The sequence below is a fragment of the Ictalurus punctatus genome, chromosome 9, assembly GCF_001660625.3.
Source record: "Ictalurus punctatus breed USDA103 chromosome 9, Coco_2.0, whole genome shotgun sequence".
NCBI classification, from domain to species: domain Eukaryota; kingdom Metazoa; phylum Chordata; class Actinopteri; order Siluriformes; family Ictaluridae; genus Ictalurus; species Ictalurus punctatus.
This window is the reverse complement of record NC_030424.2, coordinates 4,455,001-4,467,500: the sequence shown is the minus strand read 5'-3', so window position 1 is coordinate 4,467,500 and position 12,500 is coordinate 4,455,001. Positions and strand designations below refer to the sequence as shown.

Here is a 12,500-nt window from a genome sequence, read left to right as displayed (position 1 = left end):
ATTTTCGGTTACACTTCAAATTTCAGACAGATGGCCTCACATTATCTTCAAGCACTCTGTGATATGATGCAGAATTCATAGTTGAATCAATGAATGCAAGCTCTCCAGTCCCTGAGGCAGCGGAGCAACCCCAAACCATAACATTTCCACCACCGTGCTTCATAGTTGGTATGAGGTGCTTCTCCTGAAAAGCTGTCTTTGGTCTACACCAAACATGTCTGCTGTTACTGTGGCCAAACTTCATCTGTCCAAAGCACATTATTCCAAAAAGCCTGGTCTTTGCCTAGATGCTCATTGGCAAACTGTAGTCTTGCAAAGACTTTTTCCTGGCACACCTCCCATGCAGGTTAAATTTGTGCAATCTCTTTCTGATTGTAGAAGCATGCACTTTGACAGCAACAGTTGCAAGACTTACTAGCAGATCATCTGATGAAATTTTGGGATTCTTGGAGACTTAATTTTGCATCACATGGTCTGCTCTTGGGCTGAATTTGCTGGGACGGCCAGTCCTGACTAGTCCTGTCGTTTGAAATCTGCGCCAATTGTAAATTATTTTCCTTACAGTGGAATGATCTATTTCATATAATTTGGAGATCTTTTTAAATCCCTTGTGAGACTCAGACATCCACAACTTTTTGCATGATGATATCACACACCTCAACAGCTAAGGGAACACCAGACACTAGATATGAGCGGGGTATAAATAAGACCGGTTCCACCTGCACTCCCTGAGCAGGTTCTAATCAGAAAAGGTGTGATAAATGTAGGGGTGTACGTATTTTTTTTTACATGACTAAATAAATATATACATATCTGTGTGTACACTTCACTACATAACTTCCTGTTTCATACAGAGATGACCGTCTGACTGACTGACCTCACTGCGCTAATGCTAATCACTTTATCTCTCTCCCTTAACATGTGTGCATTTATGCAGTGTGTGTGTGAGGACCTGGTGTGTGTGTGGCGTGGAGTGGGTGACTCCTCCGTGTGTCTGTCGGTGGTGTGTTGGTGTAGAGACAAAGCACCCCCACTAATGAAACTGCAATTACGGAGCCATTCTAGATCTGTAAACACAAACACACACAGAAAATTACATATCAAAATAAAACACAATCTACATGATATATATGCATTTAATAAAACTGGAGGAACAGAGCAAGCGATGGGAAAAGAAAGTAAATCGATGGGAAGTGGAAACACTTGGTTGCCATGGAAACACATCAGATTTACTGAGAAAACTGAGTAAACTCCTCTGTCCTGAAGATGTCATAAAACTTAGTTACAGCTTTACCTCTGACTGTCACACAGCGCTGACACTGGAGACTCCTTCCATACATGTTACATAAACATCTTTTTACTTCAAGAAAACTCACCAACGAATGAGCGGTTACTATAGAAACGATAACCTGTTAGAGCGAGAGCATTAATATAAACCGCACTTATGTCAGAGCTGCTGTTATAGAAAACTAATCAACACCTTCTGACCAATCACAATCCAGAACTCAGCAGCGCCGTGGTGTAAATAATAATAATAATAATAATAATAATAATAATAATAATAAATAAACTGATTGTCAAATTCTCTTCTGTAAACAGGTTTAACATTTATTGTGCAACTGCACACACCCGTGTTCTCACTACACACAACTCTAACTTTACTGCATAACTTTATTTAAATCAGTGATAAAACTGTAAACATTCACACACTGCACTAATGTGAAATTAATGATAAACACTGATAATAAACATTCTGATTTATTATTGTACAGTGAAGATTAAAGACATCTGAATATGTCTTATGACATAAACACAACAAAATAAAACTCACAGATTTATAACAAATAAGATAAAGTAAACAACAACAAACAGAAAGCTGGGTTTAACTTTACAGCCAGTAAGGAGCATTAGCATTAGCTAGTTGTTGTTTGAGTAATCAGTTTTTCTCATCCAGATTAAAGCAGAAATGAAATTCGCTCACCTGTTTTTTCAGAGTTATCAGCATCTGACACTCCGCCAAATGCAGGAAATAGCGCCATAATGCAGCTAACCCTGGTTAAACCCTGGTTTAACCCTGCTAGCTAATCTGCGAACCATTACTGTCGCACACATATGACGTCAGAAGCTGATTTCCCTCCTCGTCGCGGAGTGCTGCGTTGTGTGTAAAAGTTGGATTTAGCTCAATTTTCCTTCGTATTTAATAGATACTGCTGTAAAGGTATTAATTCATAATATATCTTGTATGAGCGCGAGCCTTAAACTTAATATAATTTATTTACAAGTATAAGTAAATATAATTTATTTACTTAATGTTTGAGCCTTAGACTTAATATAATTTATTTACAATTTTGTAACATAAAAGGGATTCATTGAAATAACACTTTATACTTAAACTGTACAATAAAATTACAGATATGCACACTACTATAAATGTTTATTAAAATTATATCATAAACTTATGATGAAACACAACAAAGTAATTAATTTCCCTGCTAAAACTAAATTAAATAGTTTACAAATTTACAGTTTAGAAATGTTTTAGAAATTGCTTAGTTTTAAATGATAATATGACATTTCTTATAATATGACATTTCTGCATTATAATGAAAATATAAAGCAATGAAGTACACATCAACATGAACAATGATGTGCAGTGTTTTATTACTCTGACATTGACACATCAGTGACCAATCAGAGACTCTTCACACCTGCTGCAGCCAATCAGAGAGCAGAGTTTCACTCCCAGGGGTTTTTGGGAGAAGAGATAGTCTAAGAACTCTTAGGAACTATCCAAAGAACCCTTGGGGAACCCTGAGGAGCTTGGAGAGAACAGGAGATAGTGAGAACCATGTTGGATAGAACTAGCACTCTTAATTAATCTTTTTATAACTTACATGATAAAAGTTAGTTAATCCCTAATGTTCTTTAGTGCAATGCTATAGAGGAAATCTTTTTGGTTCCATAAAGAATTATTTGAAATTCCCTAAAGAACCTTTTCTGAAACCTTTATTTTTAGTAATATAATGACTGTGACCAGGTTTGGGGAGTAACAGAGTACATGTGTCGGCGTTACATAATCAGGATACAAAAAACTGGTAACTGTAATCCATTACAGTTACGTCAAAAAACAAAGTAATCAGATTACAGGTACATTTTGTAAAAACTGGGAATACTCTCAGGATTACTTTTTTCATTTAAAACCAAAGAAATGAATCTTTTGACATAACACAATATAGACCGCTGCTTGATTACAGTTCTGGTTCGTGGCTCACATGAGCAACCTCCTGGTGCATGCGCAGATACATTTTGTGCAAAGTTAATTTGGTAGAAATGAACACAAATTGTTCTCTGAAATGCTTTTGTTAGGGTGACCATACGTCCTCTTTTCCCAGACATGTCCTCTTTTTCAGACCTTAAAAAAGTGTCTACATTTGAGAAAATGTCTGGGATTCGGCCTTAGTTTCATTATGATGTTCTTATGGTCTAATACGGCATCATGTATGTGCATGTTTGCATTGCTTTAATCTCTCTCTGTAATCCCCGCCTTCTCGCACACTGACTGGTGGATTATAAAAGGCTTTCAGCAACTATTGGCCAAATTCCTGCCTCTCAACCATTAGCCTACTCTCAAACAGTTGCTTGACAATAGCAGCAAATGAAGCTGTCGAAACAACGTCGTTGGCCTAATAAGGTCATTTGTAATTATCACATTGCTTCATATTACATGGTCATTCAAATGTGTAAATGATGGCAGAAGGTTTGCTCATGGCATCTGATAGTTTATTTCATTCCGTGGATATTCAAAATAATGTAAGAAAAAATGTCAAACGTGGACAGAGTGAAACCAATTTATATATATATATATATATATATATATATATATATATATATATATATATATATATGTATATATATATATATATATGTATATATATATGTATATATATATATATATGTATATATATATATATATATATATGTGTATATATATATATATATATATATATATATATATATATATATATATATATATAGTGTGTCTTTTTCAGTGTATTAAAGTCTGCATTCATCAGAATATGGTCACCATAGCTGTTGTGATGTAATGTTACCCACGTCAGGGACAGTGATCTTTTATTTAATTGTTTATTTATTTATTTTAATTTTTATGTTATTAGAGCAAATCCAAACACTGAACATGTTTTTAAACTAAGCTATAAATACAAGTATTTTAGATCATATTGCTTTTCTCTTGACCTTATTTACATATGTGACCTTCAATAATCCAAACATAATCAGATTATATTACTTTCATATTGTGATACTTGGATTACGTCGTTGTTTAAATTTTTTATGAAGTAATTTGTAACTGTAACGGAATACGTTTTGCTGTAACCCTCCCAACCCTGCCTGTGATATAGAATATATAAGTAGGTGCACTACAGTAAGGACCCTCGCTCCCCTGTGACCCATTTAATCAGTGAAATGATCTCTGGTGTGTAACATTAGAACAGCGCTAACAGTAACATGTTGAAAAGCATGAAGCAGATCTGCTACACACACACACACACACGGTGGGAGCTGTAGAGGCAGCATGATGGTGCCGCAGCGTGTGTGTGTGGCTGCTGGCCAGGACTCGGTGTGTGTGTCGGTGGTGTTGGAGTTGTTGGAGCAGCAGCAGTGTTTTTATGCGGAGCTGATGGAGCAGCAGGAGCGCAACATCACCGCTCTGATGAAGAGGATGGTGGAGATGAGCTCAGCACGGCTGATGAAGGAACTCCATGACCTGAAGGTCGGACTGCAGAGGGTTCACGCTGATGTCTCACTCCTCCGCCGACACACCGCCCTCACCACACACTGCCTGGACAACCTGAGACATGGACTGATGGAGGAGAGCAGAATGGTGGGCAGGAAGGGTGGAGGAGTGGACAAGAAGACATCAGGGAGGATGGAGACAGGTGGAGGTGCAGGTATGAAGACAGCAGAGATGAAAAGATTGGAGGTGTGGGACAACGAACCGAAGGCCAAGAGACTGGTAGCAGATCTGACTGACATCCAGCTCCAGGATATAAAGGTTAGGATGAAAAAAAAGACAGACAGAAAGACGGAGACAGAGAAAGACAGAAAGAGAGAATGAGAGAGAGAGAGAGAGACAGTGTTCATAATAACAATATTACACATGTTGAATGAGTCAGAGAGAAAGGCAGCCATGAATGGAGACAGAAAAAGCATCTGTCTGTCTGTATCTGCCTATTTATCTCAATGTATCTACCTTTACCTGTCAGTTTGTGAATAATTATATCCAGATGTAGCTTATACTGGGAAAGGGTGTAGAACAAACTTCAGAGATTCAACAGAGAGACAGACAGAGAGACAGCATTGATTCAAGGCTAGTGTTATGTCATTTACTTCTTTCACCAGCGCAATTCTACAATCTTAAGAGTGGAGGTTCGATACTGTCTGAAAGATAGACAGCTGGCAAGGGTCAAGGGTCAAGTCCAGGTTTTTAATCAGTGGTTCAATAAATGCCAGTTTAAAGGCTTTATGTCCACAGTGTGTGTAAGAGAGGAGAATATTATTGTTAGCAGAGGTTTGATTGTTGAGAGATTTAGACCAGCAGAAAGCACCAACTGAAAGATTAATCTACTGTTGCAGCACTCTCTCTCTCTCTCTCTCTCTCTCTCTCTCTCTCTCTCTCTCTCTCTCTCTCTCTCTCTCACACACACACACACACACACACACACACAAAGAAAACTTTCATTTTTATTACTGGTTTATATATTTTTATTTTATTTATTTTTTATTGCTACACTTCTTATATTTATGTTTATGTTTATTACATTTATACTGAATTAGTGAGTAGTAACTGTCTCACCACCTGACTAATGATTTTCTGTCTTTCTCTCCATCAGGCTGACCAACTCACTGAGGAACAGATCACCGGTAATCACACTGTCTGTGTGTGTGTGTGTTATGATCATTAAAAATGATATTAATATAAATCAATGTTAGAGTGTGTATGTGTGTGTGTTAGAGTTTAGGGAGGCATTCAAGTTGTTTGATAAGAATGAAGACGGTTCTATCAGCACTGCAGAGTTGGGCTCAGTGATGCGCTCCCTGGGACAAAATCCCACCGACACCGAACTGTACCACATCATCCGAGAGGTGGACACTGATGGTGTGGGACACAGTACACCCTACACCCTAAACACTACACCATAAACACTACTACCTACACTCTAAACACTACATAATTAACACAACACCCTACACCCTAAACACTACGCCCTAAACACTACACCCTACACCCTACACTCTAAACACTACATAATTAACACTACACCATAAACACTACACCCTACACCCTAAACACTACACCATTAACACTACACCCTACACTCTAAACACTACATAATTAACACTACACCATAAACACTACACCCTAAACACTACACCCTAAACACTACGCCCTAAACACTACACCCTACACCCTACACTCTAAACACTACATAATTAACACTACACCATAAACACTACACCCTAAACACTACACCCTAAACACTACACCCTACACTCTAAACACTACATAATTAACACTACACCATAAACACTACACCCTACACCCTAAACACTACACCATTAACACTACACCCTACACTCTAAACACTACATAATTAACACTACACCATAAACACTACACCCTAAACACTACACCCTAAACACTACGCCCTAAACACTACACCCTACACCCTACACTCTAAACACTACATAATTAACACTACACCATAAACACTACACCCTAAACACTACACCATTAACACTACATCCTACACTCTAAACACTACATAATTAACACTACACCATAAACACTACACCCTACACCCTAAACACTACACCATTAACACTACACCCTACACTCTAAACACTACATAATTAACACTACACCATAAACATTACACCCTACACCCTAAACACTACACCATTAACACTACACCCTACACCCTAAACACTACACCCTACACTCTAAACACTACATAATTAACACTACACCATAAACACTACACCCTACACCCTAAACACTACACCCTACACCCTAAACACTACATAATTAACACTACACCATAAACACTACACCCTACACCCTAAACACTACACCATTAACACTACACCCTACACCCTAAACACTACACCCTACACTCTAAACACTACATAATTAACACTACACCATAAACACTACACCCTACACTCTAAACACTACACCATTAACACAACACCCTACACCCTAAACACTACACCCTACACCCTACACTCTAAACACTACATAATTAACACTACACCCTAAACACTACACCATAAACACTACACCCTAAACACTACACCATTAACACTACACCCTACACTCTAAACACTACATAATTAACACTACACCATAAACACTACACCCTACACCCTAAACACTACACCATTAACACAACACCCTACACCCTAAACACTACACCCTACACTCTAAACACTACATAATTAACACTACACCCTAAACACTACACCATAAACACTACTCCCTACACTCTAAACACTATACTATTAACACTACACCCTACATCCTAAACACTACACCCTACACTCTAAACATTACACCATAAACACTACACCCTAAAAACTACACCCTACACTCTAAACACTATACCATTAACACTACACCCTACACCCTAAACACTACGCCCTAAACACTACACCCTACACTATAAACACTACACCATTAACACTAAATCCTACATCCTAAACACTACACCATTAACACTACACCCTACACCCTAAAGACTACACCATAAACACTGCACCATAAACACTACACCCTACATCCTAAACACTATACCCTAAACACTACACCATAAACACTACTCCCTTCACTCTAAACACTACACCATTAACACAACACCCTACACCCTAAACACGACGCCCTAAACACTACACCCTACACTCTAAACACTATACCATTAACACTACACCCTACACCCTAAACACTACACCATAAACACTACTCCCTACACTATAAACACTACACCATTAACACTACACCCTACATCCTAAACACTACACCATAAACAATACACCATTAACACAACACCCTACACCCTAAACACTACACTATAAACACTATACCATTAATACAACACCCTACACCCTAAACACGATGCCCTAAACACTACACCCTACACTCTAAACACTATACCATTAACACTAAACCCTACACCCTAAACACTACACCCTACACTCTAAACATTACACCATAAACACTACACCCTAAAAACTACACCCTACACTCTAAACACTACACCATTAACACTACACCCTACACCCTAAACACTACTCCCTACACTTTAAACACTATACCATTAACACTACACCCTACATCCTAAACACTACACCCTAAACACTACTCCCTACACTCTAAACACTACACCATTAACACAACACCCTACACCCTAAACACTATACCCTACACTCTAAACACTACACCATAAACACTATACACTACACCCTACACCCTAAGCACTACACTCTAAACACTACACCATAAACACTACACCCTACAATCTAAACACTACACCCTAAACACTACACACTACACCTGTCGTCTCTCTCTCCATCTCTGTCTCACAGGAAATGGGATGATTGACTTCCCGGAGTTTATCACTATGATGGTGAGGAAGATGAAGGATACTGGCAGTGAAGATGAGATTCACGAGGCCTTCAGAGTGTTTGATAAGGTGTGTGTGTGTGTGTGTGTGTGTGTGTGTGTGTGTGTGTGTGTGTGTGTGTGTGTGTGTGTGTGTGCATGTGCACAGAACACAAACTCATGGTTCGCTTCCTGTTTATTGATTGGTCAGTGTACGGTCACTCTCATCGTTATGTTTACTGATTCTGGTTCTGTCTGTGGTTCTGTGTCAGGATGGGAACGGCTTCATTAGTGGGGCAGAGCTGCGTGTCGTCATGACGAACCTTGGTGAGAAAGTTACGGATGAGGAAGTGGATGAAATGATCAGAGAGGCAGATAAGGATGGAGATGGACAGGTCAACTACCAAGGTCACTCTCTCTCTCTCTCTCTCTCTCTCTCTCTCTCTCACACACACACACACACACACACACACGAACACACATTCCTCCAGTTAACCTTCAGAAACTCAAAAAACCTTTACGCAGTATTTCATTGTTTGACCCTTGACCTTGTTTCTGCTCCTGTTTTACAGAGTTTGTACAGATGATGACGGCTCAGTGACGTTCTGCTCTCCTCGTCTCACTTCCACTCAGATTCTCTTTATTTAACCATGTTTCTTGCTTTTGGGCCTGATGTTTTTTTTCGTCACAAGGCCTTTGTGAGTTTTTTAGGTGAAAAATGAACTTTTCTCTGATATTCATATTCACAGTGTGTGTGTGTGTGTGTGTGTGTGTGAGAGAGAGAGAGATTGAATAGGAGCACAGAGTTTTATTTTCCTCTCACACTCCAAAGCTCAGATCCAAGACTCTTTACTGTATGTGTATGTGTGTACGTGTGATGTAAAATATTCTGATGTAGAGCTTTAGCATAAAAACACTCACTCTGAATTTTAGTACATGAAACTGAGGTGATGTTTTTACAAACACAGTGGAGCTGTTACCATGGAAACGATGGAAAGCAGATAAAAACACAAGAACAAGGAAAAGTTCAATAAACAGTGAAACTCCAAACCATCACCTGTGTGAGTGTGTGTGTGGTGTGTTCATTCGCTAATGGACAGTTGGCACAGGGTTTGCTCATGTTTCCACCATCAGCATCAGTGTGTGTATGTGTGTGTATATGTGTGAGAGCTGACCTGACCTCTGAATACCAGAGTACATAGATGAATGAGTGTTGAGAGCAGAGAGAGAGAGTGAGTGAGAGAGAGTGTGTGTGTGTGTACTGTACTGTAAGTGTGTTAGTGCAGGATGATGGGATTGGGCTGTCTATGTGTGAGAGATAAAACACTAATCCACGGTTTGAAACAGAATTATTTTATTGGCATTGTTGCAGATTCTGTCTGTGTATAGAACGATGACATCACCTGTCTACTGCTCTGATATGGACCTTTATGTGTTTACTTCCTGCTCACCTGAGACAGGTGATGATGAGCAGGAGGTGTGTGTTACCTGCTCAGATGAGCTGACCCTGGAGTGGGGGGAAACACATGGGTCTTTTTTAAAGGCTAAACTGTTGTGTAGTGATGTCTGATACAACAATGATTCATTCTAACTGAATGACTCCTTTAAGTAAATCATCACTGTGAATGATTCACTAGTGAACACTTGCGTTCAAACTTTTCCACATTTCTCTGACAATAATACCATGACATCGCCACCTGCACATCTCCGAACGCCCACTCTGCGTCTCCGAACACCTACACCGTGGCCCTGAATGAGTGCACCACGTCTCCGAACTCTGCACGAGTCAAGTGACGAATCAAATGAATCACAACTTGATTTAATGGGGGATTTCACTTCAGTGGACAGTTAAAAAGATTTGCTCACAGATTCAGTAGCGTTTGTGTTTATACAGATAATTTAGATAGATAGATATATATATATAGAGAGAGAGAGAGAGAAATGTATCAGAACTCTTTTATACAGTATTATAATCATATCATGAACATGAAGAGGATGTTAATTAATATTGGCAACCAACTAATTAAATTACCTAATTACATACAGAACCTGTGTGTTTATAAATTTATTATATATTTCATATTTACATACATGAATATTCATGAACGCACAGCGCCTCACACATGCATCATGGATTAGTAACACTGTGTGTGTTAGGGTTATACAGAACAGCATTTCACATGAACACACTACACTTAAGAGCTTCAGTACACTGAGAGGAGTAACACTGTACAGCGGTGTTTGAAGGTAGGTGTGTGTGTATGTGTGTGTGTGTGTGTGTGTGTGTGTGTGCACACATCAGAGTGCACGGGGCAGGATGGTGAAAGGCATGATGGGATTGCTGGCCTCCAGCTGCAGCGCAGTGAGGAAGCACTCGGAGGCAGCGGCCATGTTGCCCTGCGCCTGCAGCACCTCAGCGAGACTGTGCCAGCCCAAGTGAGACGAGGAACACAGCTGTACGGCTTCACACAAAACCTTCTCCGCTAACGAGAACCGCTGCAGCTGGTACAGGATCACCCCCTGTACACACACACACGCACACAAACAAACAGTCTGTTATTTATCTAAGTGGGTGTCCCTGCTCTAGAAGTGATGATGAATCTAAGGATTGTTACATCGACACAGATGTAATCAGAACACAGATGTCTCACCAGTCTCTGCATGCTGCGGATGTGGGCGGGGCTTATAGCCAGAGCTTCCTCATAGCAGCGTTTAGCGTCCTCCAGGTTTCCTCTGAGCTCGGCCACTTGGCCCTTCATGAACAGGACATTATGGGATGTTGGGAACAGACTCGCTGCCTCCTGAGTGCACGCCATCGCCTCGGCCGGCTTCATCATCCCGATATACACCTCCGCTACACACACACACACACACACACACCCCAAATAAAGACATTACTATATTTGGTAGACTTTGTAAATGTTAATGTTCATTAACTCTGACGTAACGCATCACATTTATATAAACATCTGTATAATGTGATATTATTATGTGTTAGTAAGTCCAAAAATATGATGTAAGCCTGTTTACAATTTCACACACCCCTTCTATTGTGTGTGAGTGTGTGCAAGTGTACCTGCATGTAGCCAGATCTGAGCGAGGGTCATCCAGGGGTGCAGGGGTCCGTGTTTAGGAGTGCTGCTCTGCAGAGAGGAAGCTTCAGACAGAGCCTGCTCCACCCGTGATGCTGCTACTGACGGAGCATGCACTGAGCCTGAGGACACACACACACACACACACACACACACACACACACACACACACACACAGAATGAAGAATGACTTCCAAACAATTGATTAATTTTAAGTGAATCATATGAGTCATTCAAAGAATCAAATTGAGTCATTATAGTAAATCAGATGAATCAGAACTAACACACTCCTAGTGGCGTTAATCACCTGAATGCATGGTCTGAAGAATTCAATCAAATTATTGTGGTGTACCAAATGAAGTAAAACAGTTTAAATCACTCAAACATGCAGTGTGAGCTTCTAACACTGCTTCCTGATATATTTCATCTGCCTGATGTGTGAAGGTAGTGCACGTGTGTGTGAAGGTAGTGCATGTGTAGTGCATGTGTTTTTCACTATATATCCCATAATGAATTGCACTGGAGTATGTTGGTATCTAAAGGCAGCAGAACATTAGGACTTTGTCTAAAGTGTTTCTCAAACCAGTTCCTCCACAAACACTAAAGTGTTATTTTTTCTGAAAGAGCTGAAAACTGCATCAATGTAGTGAATAAGTAAGTAAAACTAGCACAGTTCAATTCACTCAAACGGGGAGTTGGATGAGACTGAATCTATACAGAGAAGTGTTATA

General features: G+C 39.6%; 3 protein-coding genes across 4 annotated transcripts in view; 1 reads left to right on the top strand and 2 right to left on the bottom strand.

Moving 5' to 3' along the window:
• The window catches only part of nrde2 (NRDE-2, necessary for RNA interference, domain containing), a 9,028-nt gene extending 6,895 nt beyond the window's left edge, over window positions 1-2,133 (bottom strand). The window contains exons 1-2 of the mRNA XM_017476595.3: window positions 1,982-2,133; window positions 953-1,067 (exon numbers count right to left, since the gene is read on the bottom strand). Coding sequence (XP_017332084.2) covers window positions 953-1,067; window positions 1,982-2,039 — 173 coding nt within the window. The 5' untranslated portion in view covers window positions 2,040-2,133. The remainder of the gene's footprint in view (window positions 1-952; window positions 1,068-1,981) is intronic.
• A 2,005-nt stretch (window positions 2,134-4,138) lies between these two features.
• On the top strand, window positions 4,139-9,688 carry calm1a (calmodulin 1a). Its single transcript, XM_017476600.3, has 6 exons — window positions 4,139-5,071; window positions 5,910-5,940; window positions 6,032-6,175; window positions 8,662-8,768; window positions 8,950-9,085; window positions 9,250-9,688. The coding sequence occupies exons 1-6, from the start codon at window positions 4,592-4,594 to the stop codon at window positions 9,276-9,278; spliced, it is 927 nt and encodes a 308-aa protein (XP_017332089.1). The 5' UTR covers window positions 4,139-4,591; the 3' UTR covers window positions 9,279-9,688.
• A 792-nt stretch (window positions 9,689-10,480) lies between these two features.
• The window catches only part of ttc7b (tetratricopeptide repeat domain 7B), an 8,111-nt gene continuing 6,091 nt past the window's right edge, over window positions 10,481-12,500 (bottom strand). For both annotated transcript variants that reach the window (XM_053682714.1, XM_053682715.1), the window contains 3 exons: window positions 11,754-11,891; window positions 11,329-11,531; window positions 10,481-11,197 (listed from right to left, as the gene is read on the bottom strand). In XM_053682714.1, the coding sequence (XP_053538689.1) occupies window positions 10,976-11,197; window positions 11,329-11,531; window positions 11,754-11,891 (563 nt within the window). In that variant the 3' untranslated portion in view covers window positions 10,481-10,975. The remainder of the gene's footprint in view (window positions 11,198-11,328; window positions 11,532-11,753; window positions 11,892-12,500) is intronic.